The sequence below is a fragment of the Thermobia domestica genome, chromosome 2 (assembly GCF_964235325.1).
Source record: "Thermobia domestica chromosome 2, izTheDome1.hap1.1, whole genome shotgun sequence".
Classification (NCBI taxonomy): domain Eukaryota; kingdom Metazoa; phylum Arthropoda; class Insecta; order Zygentoma; family Lepismatidae; genus Thermobia; species Thermobia domestica.
In genome coordinates, this window is record NC_137455.1 from 70692958 (window position 1) to 70720373 (window position 27416).

General features: G+C 34.5%; 1 protein-coding gene across 1 annotated transcript; it reads right to left on the bottom strand.

The window, feature by feature from the left end:
• Positions 1–166: 166 nt before the first annotated feature.
• LOC145679690 (glutamate receptor U1-like) lies at positions 167–26963 on the bottom strand. Its single transcript, XM_081750264.1, has 2 exons — positions 26816–26963; positions 167–3380 (listed from the first exon to the last, which is right to left on the bottom strand). The coding sequence occupies exons 1-2, from the start codon at positions 26825–26827 to the stop codon at positions 1401–1403; spliced, it is 1992 nt and encodes a 663-aa protein (XP_081606390.1). The 5' UTR covers positions 26828–26963; the 3' UTR covers positions 167–1400.
• Between the last annotated feature and the right edge of the window lie 453 nt (positions 26964–27416).

Consider the following 27416-nt stretch of genomic DNA (forward strand, 5'->3'; position numbering starts at 1 on the left):
ATATATATATATGTGTGTGTGTGTGTGTGTGTGTGTGTGGTGTGTGTTTGTGTGTTGTACAGTAACTCAAAATATCGTTGGTGTATTCAGTAGTTTAATTATGTATGTCAGAATTATTTATGGCACAATATAAACTTTAATTTTTATTTCTCTATTGTGTATCTTTGTAATATTTTCTTTAAATTTCAGTCAGAAGCACCTTTATATATTTACCAGCACTAATTATAAGTTCTTAGCACTAGTTAGAAATGATCACCGATGACTATAAATTTAGCTTTATTGAGAATCATACTAGTACATGATGTTGTCCAAAGAAAACGTAACTCTTATCGTGATTTGTGGCTCTGACTAGTACGTAACAAAAGACGTTTATTAAGAATCCTTCTCTATAGTGTAATGCGTCCGATAGACAGAATAGCAATATATCAAATAAATATTTGAAGCAGTATCAGCATATGTCACTTGTTACATCATCGAGATTGTATGAACTATAAGCTGTCAATGCAGTCAGAAATTCTAATAATGGATTTTTTTGATAATTTGCATTAATGCATGGCATTGCTCTCAGAAAGCCTTGCATTGTACCGAACAAGATTTACAATAACTAACTGTTTCATACTAGCTTTGCTATCTTAAATAATTAAGCTAAAAATAAAAATAGCTGAGCAAAGCAAAGTTTATTTACAAATAATAAATGTGTAACAGCTTCGCCAACTAACTTCATCGGACACTTGTAACAAACAGGATGGAATTGCGTATAAATATAAAAGGTTCCTAGAAGCTAGTTGTGAACGCTGATTGTCTGAGCCCGTTCTGACAATCCAATCGTCGTTCAGAACTAGCTTCTAGGATCCTTTTATATTTATACGCAACCCTCTGATGAAGCTAGTTCGTGCGATGTCTCCAGTTAGTTGGGGAAACTCTTACGCATTTATTATTTTTAAATAAACGTTGCTTTGATCAGAGATTTGTACAGTACTTTTAGTTTAAGGTTTACAAATATGTGGTTTACAAGTAAGGTTTACAAAAATAGGTAGTTCATTTTTGTATTCAAAGGCATCATAAAATTCTCTGCTGGTTGTTGACTACTGTCCTACTATCTACATCAGTACACTTTAATATGCGTTTATACATGGTATTACGAGTATTAACTAGGATTCTTTTATCTTAAATTATAGAATTATACATTGCATAAACAAACATTATTCCTCCCTTTGTTTTTTAAACTCATTTTAGAACTTATATTCCTTTACGTATAACCTTGTTTTAAATTTATTTTTGTTATCATTCATTCGTTCTCTATCATCAAAATACTAAATTCATTACATTATATTGATTTCTAAAATGTTAACTGCAGGCATTGGACTGCTTATTTGTCATACTTTTAATTAAGCTTGTTTTTATTTTCCACATTTTTGAGTTGTAATTTGTGTTTTTCTCTTAACTTTCAACCTCTGCTTGCTATGCTCAAAATTTCGTTTTCTTAAACTCTTCACAAAATGGAAGCAAAGTTCTGTTATAAACAAAATTATTCCACCACCATAACCAATTGCTAACAACACAAAAGCACCAGCTATATTATTTAGCAATATAACTGAAAATGCTACTTCCTCTGGTTCGTAAGTCATAGCATAATGTAACTTTCTTGGAGAGAAATTATTAGATATTTCACCTTGCCAGTAATTTATAATGCCAGACTCATCTAATCTACTAATAACTAAGTTAAATTTATCAACTAATGGGGAATTTGTTTCCAAAATATAATGATCATATGCCGTTATAGCAAGCTCTTTCATTAGATACAACCGTTTAAAGGTTTCTTCGTGTAAATATTCCACAGCGCACATATGTCCAGTTGGAAATTTCTCAGCTAAAATTGCAATCTTTCTCATGAAAGCAAGGCTATTCAACTCTTCGTGACTGTCTGAGAAATAGTAACGATTTTTTATTTGTTTAAGAATTGTGTTCTCTGCATTTGCAAAATGATCTCTCCAATTGATGTCATCAATTCCCCACTGATATTTAGAAGCTCCAAATTCCTCAACTGTCTCGATAGGTTTCTGAAAATGGTGAACAGTGAGAAATGAAATTAGTTTCGTATTATAAGCTGTTATTAGAAGTGTGGAGGTAAACAGTGACCATACTAATAAATGTCTTGTGAAAGAATGTGTAGGAATCTTTGGTCCTAAACCAACAAATATTCCTAGTGTATAAAGAAGAGAGTAACTATAAACAAAGTATGGACTCTTCCCCTGGCGTGGCAAATATGCGTAATGAATTCTGGACAACACATAATTTATAGTAGAAACAAACAAATAAAACGTGATTATTAGATACCAGAGTTCATTGACAAAAGGTTGAAGTACTTGCCAAATATAATCTTCGAATTGAGGTTTCGGTGTTAGAAATGTGATACCTGATTGCAAGTAATGGCGAGTTATTGCAGCATTTTCATAGAAGTCGAAAGTTAAGTATACACCGGGTAAAGCGAAATTGTACTCCCCCCTTGATATTTTCCCAATAAATCCTGTGATCGAACCATTTGGAAGAACTCCTCCAAAACCTTCGTCCACAATTGTTATTGTCGAAGTAAAATTAAATTTGTTAGAAATTTCCTTGATAACTCTCCAATCTATCCCTTCGTAGTCACCATCATTTAACGAAATAGTATATGGACTATATTCCATGAAACATGCAATCAGTTGTTTATTCTTCAAATTGGACAACTTATCTGGGAACAGATTGTAGTTTTTCTTGAATTGGTTGGATTCCCAAACGTCAATGACATATTCAGAACCTGGCTTTAAGAAATCACCGATCATGAAACTAGTTAGCTCAATTTTACTTTTAGATTTCTTGTAATCTGCATTAATAACACCCTTAACAATCACAGTTTGAGGGGAAATTTTTAGAAATAACTCATTGTCTTTATCATTTGTTAATTCCGTACTGTTCCATAACACTATAAAATATCTTCTCTGCTTTCGCTGAATAGAATCCTTTGTACTACGGTATAGATGTTGAGACAAAGGTGGGTCGAATTTGTTGATTAAAATGATAAAATTTTCACAACCTTGATTCATAGTATTATGAGTAATCCTTTGTTCAACTAAATCATTATACTCCATTTTCAACTGGACGTAAACTACATCTCCAGCTTTACACTTGAGAGGAAATGATTGAGAGTTATGCATCTGTTCTTGTAATATCACAACACATTGGTAATCACAAAAATACTCTTCTATCACAGCTTTAATTAAATTTTCAAGATTTGTTGTTTTATGCTGATCTAATGTAGCAAGAAGTGGCAAAGAGCAGATCCCAAGATTAACTAGCTGCACTATGCCTAATAGAATGCTGAACATGCTTCTTCGATGATTCTAAAAGTATAACAAAGATAAAATATATTAATTAATATTTAAATACATGTGGAGGACATACTAGAGTAAAAGAGTAACATCAAGCAGCTAATCAAATGAATATATATTTTGCCATAAAATATGCAAAATTAAAGTGAATAGTTTCTATCAGATGGTTTATATGACTGAAGAAATGTAAATTTGATTTGAACGTATTGCAATTCATATTTCAAGTTTATACTCAAAAACAATGAACAACTTTATTTTGTTCTATAGGCCACTTCACAATATAATTCAAATAATCTAAAAATCTTGAATTTTTAAAATCTTACACAATTGTTTTGAATTACATTTTGCTCACATGTTATCTGTTAAGTAAAGCAAGTATATACTCTAAAGTAAATAAGTTACAGCAATCTGCTGGAATACACAAATCGAGAAATTTGGTTAACAAGTCATGGAGCCCTTCAAGAGTTTACCTGAAAGCTTTGGTGAATAGGAGTTGATAATCGTCGGAAGTCAAAATTGACCTGATTTTGCCATAAGATCCTGTTTCGTGCAGGTAACGTAAGCAACTCCACTTTGCACTAAAAATGTATTTGTGGTACAGCTTCTCTAGATTCCAAAGCTACTTTGTAACTGCAAAGGGAATTGCGAACTAAAATATAGACAGTTATGAAGCTTGGATACCTTCGAAGCTGTGATATATAAGAATATTGGTAGGAGGGAGGGGATATAGGACAAATACCCAATAACCAACATCGAACGAAAACTGAAGATTTTGAAATCCATGTATTTTTAAGAATAGTTTCTAACAGCAGTGAAGCCAGTTCCATTTAAAATAAAGTGAATAATTTATAAAATATTTGTAAAATATTTTCATTTACTTTGTTCTGGGATAATAAGAAAACATTTACAGATTTGTCAGAAAATAAACTTGAAATGTAATTACTGCAGCAAAAAAAGCTTTATGTAATTCAAAATAATTTTCGAATACGATTTTACGTTGATTAAAAGATTGAACATATACTTGTGCTTTCATACATACACCAACTCAGTCGTTCTATATCAAGCAATGTTGTATTTGCCAGTGTGCACCATCTAGCATGTATACTGTTAAATATTGGAGATGGGTATATCCTCATAATTTTGCAAACGAATCTCAAGATTTATATATCAAGATTAGCGCTATCAAATATACTTTAAAATGTTCCTGAAGTAAGATTGCCATAGAATAAGTCACTTTTAAGTAAATGATACTTTGTGAATTTATTTCTTCTAAATTTAAAAAAGAATGTGAAAAACATAAAACCATACATTAGTTAATAAATGTAACTATTTCCAAATACCCATTAGCTCTTTATCTTCTTCTAAAGAAAAATAATGATTCAAATAAATTCATTAGTTCTCGACAAAGCTAGATTTGAATGAAGTTATCAAAAAATCAAATATGGCATGGTATTTTAAGATGACAAACTAGCAAATCGGGCACATCCCTACCAGATCGAAAAACGAGTATTATAGACTCACTGTACAATCCGCGGCAAAAAACCTGCAACATGAGGATGTAAGTTTATTGTGAAACTACGCCTAACAGCACAGGAAATGAACATAACGTCTAAGTGGAACGAACCACGCCACGATAAACCCCGGCCTCCTCCCGTGCACACTTATTTTGGAGCAAAAGACTTCGTCATTTCACATGCTCATGTTGCAGGTTTTTTGCCGCGGATTGTACAAATTTTGGTGCTTTAATCCAGTCTGTAACGATCGGTCTAACTTTTGATGCTAAGGGACTCCACTATAACAACTATTTAGAATTAACAAAGTGACATAAGATTTCGGACATTCATCTCACAAAAATAGAAGTTTTTCAGTAATGCTTTGTTTTACGAAAAATATAATATGTTTTAGATCATCCCCTTACAATATTTGCTCAGGTACTATAGATAGGTCCGTATTCGGGTGTATGTGTGACCGGGTATCTGACCCCTCCTGAGATCATCTTCAGCCCACTAAAACTTTCTGCTGTTCGTTGCTATACAGGGTGTTTCGAAACAACACCGACAACGTTTGGAAGGTGATTTCCGACAATAACATAAGACAAAACGTATAGACTATTCTAGGTACACAACTACCTCATTTCGGAGTTATACGCTGTCGAAAACATGAAAAAATGAATTTTAAAGGTCCATAGGTCCAAAACTATGGGACCTACCGTAGTCGGGTCAAGACTTCACTTAGGAACTAATATGAACGGTATCCAAAAATACATGTTTCAGAATCTTAAGGTACTCACGAAGCAATTTTTATAGAGGGAGTTCGGCGACAGGCATATAACTAGAAGTACCCTGCAACTACCTCTATAAAAATTGTTCCGGCAGTACCGCAGCATTCTCAAACTTGAATATTTGGATAGGGCACATATTAGTTCCTAAGTGAAGTCTTGACCTGACTACGGTAGGTCCCATAGTTTTGGAGTCATGAACCTTTAAAGTTCATTTTGTCATGTTTTCGGCAGCCTATAACTCCGAAAGGAAGCATTTGTGCACCCAGGATGGTCTATACTTTTTGCTTTTATCTTGGTGTCAGGATTCAACTCCCAAACGTTGTCGATCTTGTTTTGAAACACCTTGTATATGTATGAATGTGGGTCTAATGTGAACTGAAGTTAGTCCCACGAAATAATCTCTATTCCGTTTCTTAGTTTTCTGGCTCAGAGTCTGCCTATAAAAAACATTAAACTAAATTAAATAAAAATGAAATACCTGTATACCACCACATATTTCTCCTACTTAAATGACTCCGTTTAGTATCTGAAACAACTTGCAATTATATGATACTAAATGAACTTCCGCAAAGACGTTTTATGAAATGTAAATAAAATAATTGGCATCTGAGACTAAATTACTTTTCAATTACACACATCACGTCCGTAATTATTACAGGTTAGTTTAATTGATGTCAACATGAAATGCCATTGTTTCAATGAAATTAATTTTAATTCACATTATTTGCTACTACTATTAGTAACATTATTATTAATACGGTTAATGGTAATAATTTAGACATTTTAATAATTAGTTGCATCCTGCCTTAACATTTCTAAATAATAGCAGAAATTATAGTCGAAATTGTTTAATAAAGTGTATTTAAAAAGTCATTAGCTAAACACTCAATGGTATAGCTGTTTGAAAAATTAAAATCAACATTAGAGCAATTCGACATCTCTTTTTCAAATATAGTAGCATGTTTCTTTGACGGAGCTAGCAATATGAAGGATTGCTATAATGGAAACGCCCATTTTAAAAAAGGAAAAGCAAATCTTATATACAATTCCTACATTCACACGGTTGAGAAGAAAACTATCTATCAAATATAAATGTTATATTTTTAAGAGTAATACAGAAAGGGAGGAACATGTACAGTATAAGGTATCAAATTAAACCTAAAACATTAGTTAATTTAAAGCCGTTGGAATTAAGTAACATTTCATTGATAGTGAGATATTAAAGAGAAAATTCACGGTAGTTATATGTGAAAGTACAGCTCACAGAAGAAACCGTTACTTTGCAGATATAAAGAGACGGTTTTGGCCCCTTTGAAAATCGGGGATGCAGACAGGATTCTCTCTTCGCAAGTACTCGGGTTAACAAAAGCAAGGAAAGGATAGCAGGACGTTCAGTGTTTTGAAGATTCTTTAAGCCGTCAGTTTGCTCTGTCTTTGATTAGTAGCTGATTTATTCTGCGGTCAGTGTTTGTTCAGTCTTTAATCGGTTCCCAAATGATTCCCCAATTTATTATTTTGACAGCCATTTTTCTGATTGAGTGTTTTGTATTAGGGGAGTTGAAGTAGTTTGATGCTCAGACAACCTCTAAATCACTCTCATTTATTGGGAGTGCTCATAGTTTTACGAATTCCGAGTTGCACTGTAATCATTTGGAAAGTTAGAAACTTTTCAGTGAAATACTTAAAGAATGATGTACTGTTTTCACTAGGATAGCTATTAGTGCTAAAGATACAAGTTGACTGTGAAATATAACTGTGCATCGTGGTACATAATAGTGACCATAAAATTATGTTAACAGAACACTGAAGTTTAAAAATTATTCCAGGGAAAAGTGTCTTCGAACTATTCGCGTGAACAGATATTAGTGACATTCATGATGAACTCATACAATAATTGGAACTCAGTAGCACAACAATCTACGAGACCGACATATTAATATATACTACAATATACAATTTATGGACTGAAGATAAGCACCAGTGACTAGTGATTATAAATAGTGATATGTATATACAGGGTGTTTCGAGGTTTTAAGGCCTTGTAGTATTTATTAAAATTACGTTATAATTACAAATCATATATAAAAAAAGAACAACTAAAACAGAATGAATCTAGTGAATCTGCAGTTACAGTGCAACCGTCTATGTGAAGAATTTTAAGGAGACGCTTACAGCTACTTCCTTATCATTTGCAGTTGCTACAAGTTAAAAACCGACAGACTTTGGTTTAAATATCAACTTTGGAAATGAAATATTGCTACATGACGATGAAGATTTTCTGGATCGTGTCGTCTTCAGTAATAAATTGACATTTTATCTAAGTGGTGATGTGAACACTCATAATGTTCGCATCAGAGCGTCAGCAAATCCACACGAGATTGTACAGTTGTAACGAGACTCTCCTTAATTGAGTGTGTTTTGTGCCATATCCCGGTGGAAAGATTAAAGACATTTCTTCTCTATCGATTTGATGTGTGCAGTGTGACGAATGGTGCTCACGTTAAACACCTGTAGCAAAAACTGTTTGAGTTGCTCTTTTATTTCATATACTGTTTATAATTGTACATTAAATGTAATAAATACTAGAAACCCCGAAATTCATTTTGAAACACACTGTATTAGAGTAAAAAGAAATGGAGTATGAAAAGTCACACAAAGAAGGCGAGAAGAACTCTACAGTCTTGATACACCTATATAACTATGCAAGCTGTGTGAAGAAAACTACAATTTATCTTACTTAATCATTGGATACAATACTTTTCAGCGTTATCCGGGTGTAGCAGTGGACGGACTTCTTTGTGAATTGATGTTAAAGATGTAAGAACAATACGAAAGATATACAAATCTAATTGCTTTCAAAAAATAAATAGTTTTAAAAATTAGTAAAAACGTTTGAAAAGAAAATAATCTATTATTTCATTTATGGTGATATTATAATATATACATATATACATATATATATATACATATAATGTTTTTCACAACGACACCGACAACGTTTGTAAGGTAATTCCTGACACCAAGATAAGACAAAAAGTATAAACCCACCCGGGGTGCACAAATGCTTCCTTTCGGAGTTATAGCCTGCCGAAAACTTGAAAGCATGAAAAAGTGAATTTTAAAGGTCCATAGCTCCAGAATTATGGGACCTACTGTAGTCGGGTCAAGACTTCACTTAGGAACTAGTATGAGCCCTATCCAAATATCCATAATTCAGAATCCTGAGTACTTTCGCAACATTGTTTTATAGAAGTAGTTGGTGAGTATTTCAAATTATATGCCAGTAGCAAACACCCTGTATTAAAATTGTTGCGTGAGTACCGTAGGATTCTCAAACACGCAACATTTTTTTTAAAGACGGAGCCTGGCTACGGGCATATAATTTGAATTAGTCACCATCTACCTCTAAATAAATGTTGCTGAAGTACCGCAGCATTCTGAAACATGGATTTTCGGATAGGACACATACTAGTTCCTAAGTGAAGTCTTGACCCGACTATGCCCCATAGCTTTGGAGCTATAGACCCTTAAAGTTCATTTTTCATGTTTTCGGCAGCCTATAACTGCGAGAGGAAGCATTTGTGTACTCAAGTTGGTCTATACTTTTTGTCTTATCTTGGTGTCAAGAATCACCTCCGAAGCGTTGTCGGTGTTGTTTTTAAACACCCTGTATATCACGGAGAGCACTAGTAATTGCCGTAACAAAGAAATGAACTTATACACACCCAATACCCCAAGCATTCTGTGACATTACCGTGTGAAATGCGGGCCATATGATTAAACAGAGTATTTCATGAAGCTTTTGTGACATGAAGTTTAGTATTTTATTTCAATACACAGAAATGAGGCTGAGTGGTAGAGCGTTCACCTTTGGTGCTTGGGGTCCCGGGTTCGATCCCTGCCCCGCCAGGTGACTTTGTGGTGGAGAAACACCGTGTGTGGTTTTCTCGGGGTTCTCCCGTTTCCTCACACTTTCTTCAATCCACCATTTCATTCATTACCAATCATCACCGTCTCCTTTAGCCTAACCGCTATAGCCGTGGGATGTAAAACTCAAATATTTCATTTCATTTTTTTTTTCACAGAAATGAGGCGTGTTGCAGGTGAGACAAGTAAGGAGTTAAAGTTATTTCAATTTTTTTTTATATATACACAGTATTGAAATACTGATGAAATTTGCTAGGAACAAATAAATTAAAAAAATATAGAATCAAGGACTATGCAAACCGAGTTCACGCATGCTAACAATATGGCTAAACCAGAGCTAAATGATAGAAATAGTAATAAAATTTAAATATTCATTTTATTTTTAATACTCCCACACATGGAAAATTTTATGTCTATGGGAATGAAAAAGATTTGAAAAAGATTAAGAATACAGTATAACTAATCTAGAATAAACTAGCCCTTCTTAATGTTTTGATTTGAAGGCAAATGATTATGCTATATTGTTAGGCTGTTAATTAAAACATCTATTAATGAAATATGAACAAAATCACCTTAGTCGTTTTTGACAAAATTGCCCGGGGAAAGGGTCACCACCAATAATAACTACTCTTTGTGGATTTGAGTTATCTATGTCATATTGACGGGTTATTAGTGAAATTTTATTTAGAAGATACGAATATAATCGCCTTTGTTGTTTTTGAGAAAATAGTTCGAAAAATTCAACCTCAAAACTATCCGTACTGGATGTTCCCTAGAAAAACGATTGCAACATTGATTTATGAAATCTGAACGGAAGTGTTAGAGATGTTTTTTGAGAAAATTGCTAATTTTAATTTTCGCCCTTCAATAAACTATTCTTATTTATATAGGGGTAGAATGAAACTTCAAGAAACGCCCCTAGGAAATCTACATAGCTAATAAAAACTTTAAGTTTTAAATTTGGTCTCGATACATTGAATGGTATAACCTCTAAGCGAGTGATATTTCATAAACAAATGTTACATAAATAACCTTAATACATGATAATCTTTTGTGATTAAAAAGTTCACAAACGGTAGTTTACTTTTGAGTTTCAGTTTTCTTCGAATAAATTTTCCGAAAACATGATTTTGTTCGTATTTCACAAATAAATGTTTCAATAATAATGGTAGCACACACATAAAGGCGAAGTCAAGCAAATGGCCTTCCTAGAATAATTCTCATTTTCTATGAATGGTATATTGGTGCATTTCCTACAACGTGTGACTCAATTTTGCTCAGTGTCAAAACTAGGGTGGCCACATCCGGATATTTTTGGATCCGGATATCCGGATCCACTTGGGTCCGGATATCCGGTATCCGGATATCCGGACACTGGATCCGGATCCGAGATTTCGGATCTTGGATCCGAATCCTAAAATACGAATCTTGGATCCGGATCCGAGATTTCGGATCTTGGATCCGGATCCGAAAAACGGATCTTGGATCCGGATCCGAAAAACTGGATCTTCGATCCGGATCCGAAAAACTGGATCTTGGATCCGGATCCGAAATTTCGGATCTTAGATCCGGATTCGAAAAACCGGATCCGAAATTTCGGATCTTGCATCCAGACCTGAAAAACCGGATCTTGGATCCGGATTCGAAACTCCGTGTCAGAAAATTCGGGTGTTCCGAATCAGCAAAATTTTCGAAATTATTGACAAAGTGATTTTCATTCCTATGCTTAAAATAAGATTTTAAGACACTTTTGGTATCTGATCGTGTGACAGCTTTGCGTTCAGTGCGGTGCGGTGGTTCAGTGGTAGAGCGTTCACCTGCGGTGCTTGGGGTCCCTGGTTCGATCCCAGCTCGCGCCGTGTGGACTTTGTGGTGGACAAACACCGTGCTCGTGGGTTTTCTCGGGGTTTTCCCGTTCCCTCCCACTTTCTTCATTCCACCATTTTACTCATCTCTCATTATCACTGTCTCCTTTAGCCTAACCGGCATAAGCGTGGGACGTAAAACTCAAAGATTTGATTTCATAACGAATTTTTGTTCAAATAACAAGTTTCATTTCTCTAACATTCCAGGATTCCGAGATATAAAAGTCTTTTCTCCCCGCCTTTTTTCTTCCCCTCTAAGACATACATAAAAAAACGCTTAAGTACATACCTAATTATTTCAAATGTAAAGTCCAAATACCAAATTCTATGCTCCTAACTTTCAGAGTTTCTCAGATATCGACATGTTATTATAATAATTACAATCAACACCCTCTTTCCTTTCCATCTCTTCTCTTTTCCTTTTTACTAAAACGTCAAAAAACAGCGAAACACATGTCAAATTATTTTCAATGAGAAATGCAAATACCAAATTTCAAATCTCTAACCTTAAAGGATCGAATATATTAATACAATAATTGTAATCTCCATTTAATTTTCTCCTCGCCCTTTTTCTTCCCTTCTGGGCCACATATCAAAGAAAAAAAAAAACGTTGAAATACGTATCTAATTATTTTAAGTGAGAAGTCCAAATACCAAATTCCATGTTTCTAACCCTTTAAGTTTCCAAGATATAGGCATATTATTATACTAATTGCAATAATTGCAATTACCACCCGTTCTTTTACTTTCTACATCTTCCTTGCCCCTTCTAATTTAAATATCAAAAAGCACTTTAACAAGTATCAAATTATTTTCAATGAGAAACCCAAATACCAAATTTGAAGTATCTAACGTCAAGAATCATCATTGTTTTCCACCCCATTTCCCCCCTTCCTCGTCGAATTTCCCAAAGTCCTTCCTTAGTGGTATCCTACGTCACAAAGCCTATAAACTGTCCAAATTTCACGTTTGTAGCTTAAGCGATTTGGCCTGTACGGTGATCTGTCACTCACTCACTCAGGACTTTGCCCTTTTTATATAAAGAGATTTAAGATATTATGGAAAGCCATGGATTTTGTCCTAAAGCCGCCAGTGTCTTAGAAATGTAATATCTTTGCTATAAACTTTAAGCAATCAACTAACTGAACTGCGTCTATATGTATTATGTAAAATGCCGCTTATGATATTTATTTTGCTCGTAATAAAAAATAGAAATAATGACGAAAATTCAAAGACATCCATGATTTTAGCGTAATGCTGCAGGAGTTCAGATCATTGAATTAATCATAAGAGCCGACTGTATAAGATAGACTACATTAAATTCCAATGTGGCACAAAGAAAATATGCAGCATTACTATGCAGTTTTTCAACGTTATAACTCATTCTGAAAATATTATCATAGGTCTCACAAACAATCGAGTTTTAATCCTAACTCGATTAATATATAACAAAAGGCAGATCTATACAACTACTGACTTGAGATGAAAGTAGCATACTTGTAGTACGTTTAAAGATATACTAAAGACTAAATGATGGGGTGTGCGCAACAGTGGTCTAACCCCGAAAAATATGAAAATGAGATTTTCATGTAATCTTTTGTCATTTAAATTGAATTGTCTTCCCACTGAGTTAGATAAAATTCACCTAGTCAATTTTATACATATTGATATTTTAGTTCTGGGTCTCAATCTAAGGCCTAAAATATTCAAATCAGGAGTCCGAATCTGAACTTCGAAATTTCGGGTGTGGATAGAGGAACCGAACATCCGGATCCAATATTCGAAACTTCGGATCCGCATCTAAGATCCAAAATTCCGGATCCGGATTCAAGATACAAAACTTCGGATCCGGATCCAAGATCCGAAATTCCGGATTCGGATCCAAGATCCGAAATTACGGATCCGGATCCAAGATCCGGATTCCGGATCCGGATCCAAGATCCGAAATTTCGGATCCGGATCCGGGATCCGGATATCCGAGATCCGGATCCGTCTGGCCATCCCTAGTCAAAACCCATATTTGAATCTAATAATAATAATAATAATAATAATAATAATAATAATAATAATAATAATAATAATAAAATTCTAATACATTTGTAACCTATTCATGGTGATTTATTATTACTTAGACATTCTGAAGTAGACTTCCAGTTCGCTTATAAAAGAAAAACTTGGTGGGAACACCCCTGGTTTAGTATTAACAATTAAGGAATTAAATAGGACTACAATTAAACATTTATGTGATAAGAATTATGAACGATTAAATTATGAGCCCAAAAAATTGATTTTACGGTCGCTGTATCTATACTATTCGCGCTCTGACAAGCCTTTGGGATATACAGCAGACTATTTGTTAACCGAATACCACGAGTCAGGGCCCTGGCTCTGGTTCGGATAAGAAAAGAGTCAACTAAAACGAAAATCGCCACTTCATAGTCTCTACATTGTATAGAATCTCAATATTTTTTAAAAAAAAATCATCACCATAAGTATTCTGTCATTATTGGCTGGTCACTTGTCACAGCTAAGAAGCTTCCATGCATTGAGAAAAATCCATTCCCCTGTCCGAATCCTACTTACTGCAGAAATCAGTACGGGGCATACGTTATCCATATGCTACATAGGCACTGCCCTTAGATGTTACATCATGTCGTTGCAGGATGTCTGACATCTAACAGTCATCCTTATATTACATACCTATATGTATGTTACCTTCGTCAGCTATACGTTATATACGTCCATTTGTATGTGAGATCCTGATCGCCTATATTGTTTCATACGGAAAGTATGTACACATAGAACACTTATACAGAAAATATTACAAAACATGCGTTTTCAGTTATACTTTTGCTGTACGTTAAGTCGAAAAACTACAGGATCTACAAGTGTAACATACAATTTTACGTATGCTACATACGATTTTTTTCTCAGTGTGCCAACCTCTTCGTTTTCACGTACGATTTTTGTTTTGATATCATCCATTAATTGTAGTTTTCTTCGGACCATGCTTCTCTTTCCAGCCACCATACCTTCTAGCATGTCCCTCATGATACAGTTCCTTCTTAGTCAATGTTCCAATCAGTTTCTCTTCCTCTTCTTAATAACATCTAAAGTTGTTCTTTTCTCCCCTACCTTTTCTAACCTCTTCTCATTCGTTTTCCGCTCGACCCTGCTAATTCTCTCCATTCTTCTCCACACCCACATTTCGAAAGCTTCTGGTCGTTTTTCATAATTTTTTCTTAATCAGGGTGTCCATCGGTCACGAAAGTCATTTAAAAAACGAAATCAGAAAACGGTCATGAAAGTCAAGAAATTTAGCTTTTGAGTCACAATATTTTTTTACCTGTACAATTTAAATATAGACTGGAAAATTTTGTTCTATGAAACTTCAAAATTCACCACCAAAATTGTCTATGGTCGGCTTTAGACACTACCAAATCGCAAGCAAAGCACGCTTGAATTGCATGCATGAAAATTCCGTTCATTTCGCACCCAAATTCGCTCTTGAGAATGTTACTAAATTTTATGGTTTGGGAAAGAAAAAGTCACCAAATTTCATTTTGTAATTTTAGTAGACACCCTGGTAATGTCCATGTTTCTAACCCATTCAATAAAATACTCCACACGAAGCATTTTATCAATCTTTTTCTCAACTGTTTATTCAAGATCTCACAAAATAGTATTTTCTTCTTCTTAAAGGCTTTATTTTGCTATTCCTATCCTTACTTTTAATTCACCTTCACACTTCATTAATAATAATCATAACTTTAAAAAAAAAAGGCTTAGAGTATAATTTAATTTATAATTCAACAAATTTAATTTATCAAAGTCAATAGTTTCGACTATAAGCTGCTCCAGTAACACTCAGTTAAGCGAAATACTGATATTAAATAAAGCATAGTAGACTATTGCACAAATCACACACTTATTTACATGTACATATATACTGATTGAAGAAAAACACAGAACTGAAGAAAAGTACAATTGAGCCTACAAGTATTGCATTCCATTAGCGTTTTGAGTATAATTATTATCGTTGTTCAGTAACGACCGCGGCTGTTAGTCAAAATGACATTTCTTGGAAGATGGGCGATTAAGAGAAAAAGTACACTGTATTTGAAATTGGAGGTAGTACACACTTACTGCTACAAATTGAAGGCCAGATTTTCTGTAGGTTGCTTTCACTGGTTCCTCTCACCATAGTCGTCACTTCCTTAAGAGTATTATTTCCACTGTCCTACATAATTTTTGCGTTTGGTATCACGCTACTTTGTTATACTGTGTTATTAGATTTTCATAAATCGCGCAAATTGACAAATTTGTGAACAGAACATGAATGATTATTTAATGTGTTTCTAAAAGCTGATTTTTGTATCCTGTCTCATGCTGTGTTTAAAGTTCTTCTCAAAGCAAAAGTATGCATTATTAAACAAAATTAAAATACATACACTATGTCTTGAAATTCTTACGTTTCTCTATTATTATTTTTTTTATCATAGCGTTCGCGATTTTAACAATATTATTATTTATTTGAAAGTACAATAATTGAAGATCAACTCACGTTATGTGTATGCATACCGTACTACGTATTGGAGCTGAAACGCCTTACAAATACAAAGGAAAACATGTATCTCCCATACGCTAATTATTTTGCCAATGGACTAGACTAGACAAGAAGAATAAATATAATAGCAAGCATGCTTTTACGAAAAATAAACTTACTATCAATATATCAGAACATGTTTATTTGATTTTAACTTTGCGTGTTTACTGCCACATATATTTATGATAAAGAAGCCAAAAGTTCTAGTTGTTGTTACTATCGAAATAAAGTTGACATCTGTAGGCACAAATTATTCGAGGATTTTTCTTTCTCAAAAGCGGCAGTGAAAAAGTGAATTATCATTATGGAAAATTTCACAAAGAGCATTGTTCCGAAGAGAGATTAATATCAGCTACATTACTAGAACATGATTTTTATATGTTCCTTTCAGAAAACTAATAGCAACATTCATTTCAGAATATTACAAGTACAATATCCATATATTTCATGTTTATTTCATTAGATACATTGTACTGTACAGACACGAACAGAAAATGTCGCATATGCTGAACTTGGCCATTAGTAAAAAACTAATTCGGTTTTCTGCCTTCCACTAGTGCATGCCACTATGATTTAATGGCTAGTGCACATACCTTTGATGCACAGGGACCCAAGTTCGATTCCCAGTAAGAATACTTTGGAATTTGAAAGTATAATGGTGGTTCTGATTCCGCTTTAAACTGTAAATCCCCGTTTCATATATCTTTGCCGCTGAAGAGGAACGCCGAACCTAAAAGAATTCTGCTTTCATTACATATCCGAAACTACGACGGTTTTAATATGACGAAATATTATTGGCAAACATACTTTCAACATCGTTGTTCAATATTAACATAACATAATGAAATTAAAAGTAAAAAGCGTACTGTAAATATGGAAGAACTTTATTAAACCTCCATCCTGTAAAATAGAATACTCTACTAGAGACACGGAGAATTTTGCTTCTCAACGCTTCTGTACAAAGAGGAAATTAAATGTCGACCGAAAACAGGAAATTCGTTTTATTATTCAGTTCAAAATATTTTGTCCTCGGAAATTCTGTCGACAAATTTGAACCTTAAAATATATAAAAAATGATGATCATGTCTGTTGTGCTTTATGGTTGCGAAACATGGTAGCTTACTCCGAGAGAACAACATAGACTAAAAATATTTCAGAATAAGACTTCAGAACCACATACAAAGTATCTTATAAAGTCTTTTTATTCTATGAAATAATTAGACAATGGCTGCAGTATCTCACTGTTTCTATCTATATTTTCTTTTATATATATATATATGCATATTGTAATATTTGTGTGGGTAGAGACAATGACAGTTGGGGACAATATAAACAGTGAACATATGCAAATACTGCGAATCCTAATTTATCGAAATATGTGAATTACAAACTTCGCTCAGTGATGGTGAAAGCAGTTGTTGATTCAGTGGTGACTATGTTAAGCAGTGGGGGGAAAATAAGCTAGCAGTAAACCGAAGTTTTTCGGTTTGAACATGGCTTGCGAAATGACGATGTTGTATAATACTGACTCTTTATGGCCCATGGAACTCAGAGATTCAATGACACGTTCAAAATACAGTGTTTCTTCCAGACATGTTTTTGGGGGTACTTCCCCCCAGAGCTCTGAGAGTGTCCCCCAGAGGAGACCAAAATAATACGTCTATAAGATAATAAATAGTGAAAATAGTATGTGCCCTTCGAAATACTAAGCGTGCTCCCCTGGAACATTTTTTCTGAAAGAAACACTGTCACAAAAGCTCTCCATTGACCTCTGTCCTTACCCAACTGCATCCAGTTTTTACTTTGAATTCCTATTTCAGCGAGATCCATCCTAATAGAAATCCTTCCATCTGCGTCCAAGTCTTCCTAGTAGTAGTTTTCCGAACGTATTTCCAGTTAAAATTTTGAAACCGTTTCTACTTCATTTCATTTTGGCTACATGGCCTGCTCACCTGAGCCTATTAGAGTTGATGACTCTAACAATGTTTGGTAACAGGTACAAATGATGCAGTTCCTAGTTAAGAAATTTTCACTATTCCCCATTCCTGTTTCTCTTTGGTCCAAATATTAATCTCAGTATTTTATTCTTAAATATTTTCAGTTTTCTTTCTTCTCTTACTATTAGAATAAGCTAACATATTTCGCAATCATACAGCATACAGGTATGATTACCGCTTTATATATTTTTTTAGTTTCAAATTTCTCGACAGAATTCCCAAAGACAAAATATTTTGGATATGGATATGGCTTTGGTCTTTCAACGTTGATCCTAGATATTTGAAAGTATCTACTTCGTTGAAAGTATTATCTGAGGTTTTGACTCATGCATAATTTGCAGTATTACAATCCCGGTGAATTTCCATGTATTGAGTTCTCTCTGCATTTACTTCTAAACCAATGTCGCTGCAAGCGTTTAATAAGACCTCAGCATTTGTTTCTATTGTTCTCCTATCATCCCGTATTAAATTTACATCATCAGCATACGCCATAACCTGGTGAATACTATTCAGCTCTAGTCCATAGTTGCTATCTTTGATTTTCCTTTTACTGTACTACAGAACAAAGTTGAGTAATAATGGCGACAATGCACATCTCTGCTTCAGACCATTCTCGATGTGAACGCTCATGGACAAGTATTTTCCTACTGAGACTTTACTTTTGGATTCATTTAGACAAATCGTAATTAATCTAATTAGCTTTCCAGGTATTAATAATTCTGAAAAAATGTACATTGTGTCCCTCTTAACCTAGTCGTAGGCCTCTCTAAAATTAATAAATAATTGATGTACCGGGCATTATACTCCCTTTCTTTTCGAATATTCATCGATTTGTAAACATTTGATCGACAGTTGATCGATTTTACCTAAATTCCCATTGATATTCTTCAATAATTTCATCTGCGTATGGAGTCAATCTTATTAACAGACTGTTTGATAGGATTTTATAAGATGTTAACAGAAGAGAGATGCCTCGATAGTTATTGCAATCAGTTTTATCATATTTCGTTTTTCATGTGAATTGAAACAATTATTGATTCTTTCCACTCTTATGGCAATTCCTCCTTGTTCCTGATAAGAAGATTGAGTTCAGTATCTTGTTCCATATTTTTCCCCTCCAGCTAAAATTAACTCAGCCGGAATTCTACATTAGGAGATTTGCGTTTCTTCAATCTGTTTCTAGCAATTTCTATTTCTGTTGGAACAGGCTCTAGAATATAAGATTTAGCTGTGTGAATTTCCTTTTCTCCACGAACATTAGTTTTTTAACTAGTCTATGTGTTAAGCAGATCGTCAAAAAATATTTCCATCTATTCAAAATATTATTTGTATCAGTGAGAATTGTTCCGTCGGCTTTCTTGAACACAAAGGAACCTCGATAACTGTAAGCTGAAGGGAATAGATAAAAAATGTAGTGAAGTTTTACGTTCAACGCTTATGTCGGCTAGGCTAAAGGAGACAGTGATGATGAGAAATGAATAAAATTGTGGAATGAAGAAAGAGGGAGGAAATGGAAGAAACCCGAGAAAACTCACTCACAAGGTGTTTGCCCACAACAAAGCTTACTTGGCGCTAGCTGGGATAGAACCAAAGGACTCCAAGCACCAGAGACGAACGCTCTACCACTGAACCACCACGGCCCCCAAAATTGAAGTTATCGAGTTTTTCGACTAATCAAGGTGATCACAAAAAAAAAAAAAAAAAAAAAATCGAGATACCGAGGTTTCGCGTTCCTCATGAAAAGTGACTATATAACCTTTATAACTCAAAGTTTTATTCCTTCAACCTTAATAAATCGAAATTTGTGAAAGTTAATTAAATTTAATAATGTGACTAGTAAAAACAAAATACTATAGATATACCACACTGACTTGACACTTAGTCTTCCCTTTCAAGCACTGCTATCGGCCGAAGGAATTCCGCTCAATTTCGCTAATGCTCTCCCACTTAGCAACAGCTGAACCCTGATTGGCTCAACGCGTAGGTGTGTCGAGAGTGTGAGCTTTAGTTCGTATTTTTACCACGGCTCAAGACATTTTGGCAGCACTATAGACATGAGTAAAACACAATTACAGTACATATTATGAACAATGACAGGACTAGCAACTAGAAATTTCAGATTGGCTCATCACTATTGTTTGGAGGCACAATTTATATTTCCATGGCTCTGCAGACGATAACAAGTTGTTAACTCTTACTGCTAATGTATTTCTGTTCATATCTGCTAATTTTTCAATAATTTGCTCCTGTATATGTAGCTCCAAAATGAACTCTGTAGTATTTTCATACAGCATATGCAGTATAACCACCCAAGAATTCGATATTTCCGAAATTCCGGCACTCCCCAGGTCTAGAAGTGCAGAAATTTTGAATGTGAACCTGTAGGTCTTTTGTTTTTTCAGATAATACAAATTGGTAGATTTGTATGATGCCAGACGTGATGCCAGGGAAGAATTGGTGGAATGAGAAGAAGTGATGGAAGAGCTCTACCACTGAGTCACCATGCCCTCTCTTTAAAATACCAACAACATCTGATTAGCAAAACTAACGGACAAGTTACTTCTGAATAGGGATGCGCACGAGACGAGTCGAGACAGGATTTTTCTGACAAAATTCGAATCGTGACACGGCAATTCCAATAGAGAAATATACATTTTTCGAGTCGAGACATCACTTTTACAGCACATTTTTGAGTCGAGACAGCCACAAATCTTGTCTCGTGCGCATCCCTACTTCTGAATGTCTTGTCGTCAGTTCGTTCGTCCCGATGGATGTACACTCGGTTATAGAGACCAAACTTTTCAAGTATCCACATCAAGTTTTAAGCTTAAGATTTTTCTATCATTCTCCAAGTTTGTTATCAGTATTACTATTCTCTTTAATTTCCTTTCTAATTCTCAAAATAAGGATAGTTTAAATTTCTGATTTTATCATAAACGACTCTAATGATTTGATACGTTTCTCTACGAAAAACTCGGGGTACAACTTTTTGGTAATTTATTCTTAGGAGTAAGTCCTTTCCGGGCGATCTTCTCAGAAATGGGGGCGCGGTGGCTCAGTGGTAGAGCGTTCACCTCTGGTGCTTGGGGTCCCGGGTTCGATCCCAGCCCCCGCCAAGTGAACTTTGTGGTGGACAAACACCGTGCTCGTGGGTTTTCTCGGGGTTCTCCCGTTTCCTCCCACTTTCTTCATTTCACTCATCTCTCATCATCACCGTCTCCTTTAGCCTAACCGGCATAACCGTGGGACGTAAAACTTAAAGATTTCATTTCATTTTCTTCTCAGAAATGACAGAAAATTTATTAATATTTCATAAGTAAATGTTTCGTTAAAACCAATATAGCATAACTCAATTATCCTGAAAACATCTACAAGCTGTAGTTCACTTTTCAAGGGAGCTCTTTTAGAACGATTTTATCAAAAACGGCTCGAGTAATTTTTTTGTTCGTGTTTTATAAGTAAACAATTCATTAATAATATTTTGCAAGTCATTTCACATGAAAATATCAAGAAGACATAATTTACATATTTTAAAAAGAAAACAATTTCCTCAAATATGACTGTTGATATTTTTCATAAAAAATTTTTTTATCAATAACTCTAATGCACGGCATAAGTAACTTCTCATGAAAAATTCCAATAAAGGTAGTTTACTTTCCGGATTCTTTTATTTTATTTTATTTTTTTGAGATTAAGTTTCCCTCAAAAGTCTTACAATTTTGTTTGTATTTAACAATGCAATGTTTCAGTAACAACTGCACTAAAAAAATAATTTAGTTCGAGAAATTGAAGCAAGAAAGTTTAATGCTGTGACTCGAACCTTTGACTGATAAAATTGAGTGAATCTACAGTTTTAGTACCTGAGAAAGATATGTAGATACGTCGAAACCAAATGTAAGAAGAATTATTTAGATGGAGAGTTACAGATACTCATTGCGTGCGGTGCTAACGATCTACTGGCAGTCTGTGCGAAATGTGTGGATCTTTAGCTAACTGGGCAGACTCATTTAGGTTATTACTTTAGAAACATTCGTAAGTCAATAATTTAATATAACAATTTGAACAGTGCAGAACGAATTCCTCGTTTTCCAGCTGATCAATAAAATATGACTAGGTATGACCTTCGAGAAACTCACCTACACTCGACTTTGAAAAGATAAACGTAACGAGAGAAACAAGTTGATGCTAACAGAGAAGTGAAAATATAACTAAAAGTATCAAAACAAACCATTTATATAGTCGTATATAAAAGAAAATTAATACAAAAGTTTAGTCCTTATTACACTAGTTAACAAAGGTTTTGTTACATAAAAGGAAATACCTGTTCTTAAAGGAGCTTTTTGCGCTGAATTCGAATATGCACTCGGTTTTTTTACGATTTTCCCGTAACAGAGGGATTTTTGGGAAAATCCCTCAAAAATTTCCCTTTTCGTTTTTTTTTTTTTACACCCCAAGATCTTGTCCCCTTGCATATACTAACATAGAAATTATACTTAAGTATACCTTGATTTATATTTAACAAACCCTCCAAGTTTCGTAATAATCGCTTTATTCTTTCTAGAGAAATAAATATGTTTGTATGTATACTGTGTGTACTGTTTATTGCACCTTATAGTAATGCTTTCAGATCTCTTAAGTTGAGGTAAAACGTTTTGCTTTATTACCACAAACACATATATAAAATATAATACAATATAATTTACAAGTGTGACAATTTACAATAAACAATAATACAAATGTACTAAAAGGTCATGAAAAGACAATCAAAACTATCACAATATATGAAACTTCCATTGGGTTACAAAAACGTACACTACTTCCTTCTTTTATAAGAAATGTTGCATTCTCTAACAAGACCCCAACAATAGTCCCCCATCATTGAAGGATCCCATCGTCCCTGGTACCTTTTCTCCATTGCCATTATATCTTGGTGGAATCTTTCCTCCTGTTCGTCGCTGAGAGCACCTAGGTTAGCAGGAAAGAAGCTGAGGTGGGAGTGCAAAAAGTGGATTTTTAAAGACATCCTACAACCCAACTCTTTGTATTTCTGTATCATGTCCTGTACGATTTCTGTGTAACTCTCAGCTTTGTTATTGCCCAGAAAGTTGCGCACAACACACTTAAATGCTGTCCAGGCAGCTAGCTCAGCACTGTTTAACTTGCTGTCAAAGCTATCATCAAGCATTAATTTCCTAATTTGGGGACCAATAAACACTCCCGCTGAAATCTTAGCATCTCTCAGGTTAGGGAACTTATCTCGCAAATACTTGAAACCTTCACCAGATGTGTCCATGGCTTTGACAAAGTCTTTCATAAGTCCTAACTTGATATGAAGTGGCGGTAGTAATATCTTATTAGGATCTACCAAAGGAGCGTATTTGACGTTGCATTCTCCAGGTACGTAATTCACTCTAGGTTCCCATTCCTTCACTTCATAATGTTTGTCATCAGCTCGGCTATCCCATAAACATAAAAAACATTGGTACTTCGTGTAACCGCACTGCAGTCCTAATAAAATACCAACTACCTTGAGATCACAACATATTTGCCAAAAATGGTCCTTGTAATTTATAAGATTTAGCAAAGTTGACATGGTGTCATAGTATTCCTTAATCTTCACTGAGTGCGCAAGTGGTATAGAAGGTTTTTTATTTCCATTATGTAAAAGGACAGCTTTAAGGCTGACCTTTGACGCGTTGATAAATAACCTCCATTCTTCTGGAACGTAAGGAATTCCTAGCTCCGCCATCAACCCATTTATATCCGTACATACGCACACATTATCTTGCATTGAGAAATAGCTTGAAAATTGAACATGCCTTTTCCTGTACACTGATATGTTCGTTTCTGCATCCAATAAGTTCCACTGCTGGAGCCTTGATCCCAGAAGTTCCGCCTCTGGTTTTGTCAGGTGCAAATCACGGACTAGGTCAGGACAAAACAAAAAAACTTGGAGAATTGTATATATATGTATTAAGATATACATATACTGTACGTTTAAAAAAATATACGTTGGAAGTACATTCTATTTTTATACACGTTTCTAATTTACAGAGAGCAATACAAGTGTGTTGTTGACTATTGTAAATATTCATTTTTATGTCTGTGTTTGTAGTAATAAAGCAAATCGTTTTTACCCCAACTCAGGAGATCTGAAAGCATTACTATCAGGTGCAATAAACAGTGCACACAGTATACATACAAATATATTTATTTCTCTAGAAAGAACAAAGCGATTTTTACGAAACTTTTAGGGTTTATTAAATATAAATCAAGGTATACTTAGGTATAATTTCTATGTTACTATATGTAAGGGGACAGGAGCTAGGGGAATAAAATATCTGAAAAAGGGAAATTTTTGAGGGAATTTCCCGAAAATTCTTCTGTTAGGGAAAACTGTACGTGATGGAGAGAAACCGAGTGCATATTCAAATTCAACGTAAAAAGTTCCTTTAAGATCAGGTGATTTTTCTCATGTAACAAACAAAAAGTTTAAATTTGTTAACTAGTGTTATTTATTGTAAACTAGTTTTACATGTCCCGGTAAACGCCCAATTAGAACCCCGTGGTTCCATTAAAAAAAAAAAAGTTTCGTCTTGGCCTGGGGCCTAGACGAACATACCGCGACCAAAATTTGGTAACTCTCAGCCCAGACCCCAGGGCGGTCCCGGTAAACGCCCCCAGTTCGAAATTTAAAAAAAAGCGCTTCGTCTTGATGTGGGGTCTGGACCAAGGTACCCGTGACCAAATTTTGGTAACTTTCGGTTAACTCGCCTGGTCTCCAAACCGCACACAGACAGATAGATAAACACAAAAACAAACTCTTTATTTTATTTATATTAGATTAGATTAGATAAATAAGAACAGAATGTTGTGTCAACTTTTTAGAAACCTGTAAGTTCCAGCTATTTCAGTCTTCCAAATATCAAGTAATGGTGAGGAAGCTATATCTATCGTTTTCTGAATCGCAAAAGAAGATTGAATCAGGTCTCAATTTTGGCAAATGTCGTTAGAGGTGAGTTCGGAAAAACTAAATATGAGATGAAAACAAATATCAGAACAAATCTCATTAAATCTTGTCTTTTTTTTTCTTTAATACATGTTGCGTTCCGAGTATAAGGGTAGCAAGCCCAATTACCAAAAAGTTGTTAGGTACGCTTAATTTACATGCAACAGTTAACACTGTTGAATTGTTTAAACTCTGAAAGGAACTACGGGTAGAGAACTTAAAGATGAAGCAATGCCCAAAATGACCGAAAGTTGATTTGATTCCATTGTGCACTGAACGGGACACATAAAGGAATATCATTCATGGGATTTTGCACAACCATTTCTATTGTACAGGATGAATCTTCTGTAGAATTGCATACGAGAAAATTATTTAAGATGACTGGTAAAAGAGCATGAATATAACCTTGTTTTGAAACTTTTCTTCAGTAGGGAAAGGAATAAGGGAATACAACTTCACACACACACACACACACACACACACACAAAAGTTCTGTACGCCGGACACCATGCTATGGATTCGATGTATTTTGTTACACAGAATCCAAATTTCAAACCCTAGGACGATTGACCGAGTTAATTTTGTTTTATGGGCGAAAAGCATATGTGCTGCCTCACGTATCAAAATTCGCTGAAGTTTTTCGCCCATAAAACAAACTTGACACTGTCGATCGTCTTGGCTTGGGGTTTCGAAACTTGGATTCTCGGTACCAAAATACATCGAATTAAAACCCTGGGGTCCACTACACAAAACTTTTTTTGTATACTTGTCAAAATGTATTCTTCTTATGCAAAAGCGGTGAAGATTTTCGCCCATAAAAAATTGACATGGTCGATTGTTCCGAGATTTCAAAATTTGGATCCTGCGTAACAAAATACATCGAAATTATACTTTGGGGGCCGGTGCACAGAACTTGTGTGTGTGTGTGTGTGTGTGTGTGGTTGTGTAATTTTATATAACAATATACAATATACTTGTAATGAGGTGAAAATATATTGTTTAGGGGTTCAGACAAACAATCTGAGTCAAACCATGAGTATGTATATTTTAAATGTTTTCCATACTTGCCATTTCTTCGCGTGTGATTAATGGAGATTCCTGTTACTACACCTCATCATGTATGGAAAAATTATTTTCTCTTACCACTGTCTTTGGCTATTTACTGTTTACGGTTATCTTGTTTACTGTTGTTGAAATGGCGTTTACCGTTATCTTTCTCCGAATCGGTCAATTGTCAGTCAACATTTTTTAAAGTCTGCACTTTTTTCATTATGAATATTATTTACAAAGTCAGAAGCAAAAGTAACCGATATAGTATAAGTTACCAACACTCATCGTACACACATCATATTTGCAACTATATGTTTTAGACAATCTGCCTCCGATCTATTCAAACCTTTAGGATCATTACGACAAAATAGTTAAATTTGTACTTTATCTTAGTTCACAATAAAAAAGGTTTGTGTCCATTATCCTTGAAAAATTGTTTCCGCGCTTTCACGTTACTTCATTTGGAAGTCGTCAATTTCATTTCCTTTTGGTGAAGTTTGGATTGCTGTAATAGATGCATGTGTAAATATGTGAGAATTTATATTACACGGATAAGAAACTCGAAGTAAGAAGAATTTTCCGGGATTAATGTATATTCCTGTCACATCTAATGATTTTTCTCCAATTTATTGTTGATAGATTGTGAATGATTACTATTTGACAATTATGGAATTTTGTTATTATGGAAATAGTATATTGTAAAGGTACTTACTTTCACCATCATTAACAACAGTTAGTCTATTGTTGAATGAAGCTCTCTTCAGCTTTCTTCACAGTCACTTATTTCGTGTTGTACGTTTATCACGTCACACTGACTTCTATGGGAACATATCCTAATATCCTTCTCACGACATACATATCCGATAGCCCTGTAATTGAAAACGACAGAAATGTGTTAAAACGCCCCACATATTAACATTTGAACATTTCATGCATTTCTATCGAACGCAAATGAGAAGCAATCTTAACTTTCGCTGGCTTTGTCTGCCATATTGAGTTTGTCCTTCAGTTTTCTATGATGTAATGAGCTTCTTTTTGTCATAAATCCAGATGTTTTATGTTGCTCTAAATTCTCATTGTACAAGGTTTCCAATATCGAACTAATGGTTGCTAAGTTTCGGATGAATTTACAATATGGAATACAAAATTAAGTTTACCAAACCTACTTTTTAAATCTGTAGATTTGCTTTATTTCTTTCGTGTTAGTAAGTCAGAGTTATATATTCTTGATACAGATTTTAATACATCAACGAATATAGTTCCGGGCTCGATCCCGTGGTGGACAAACACCGTGTGCGTGGGTTTCCTCGGGG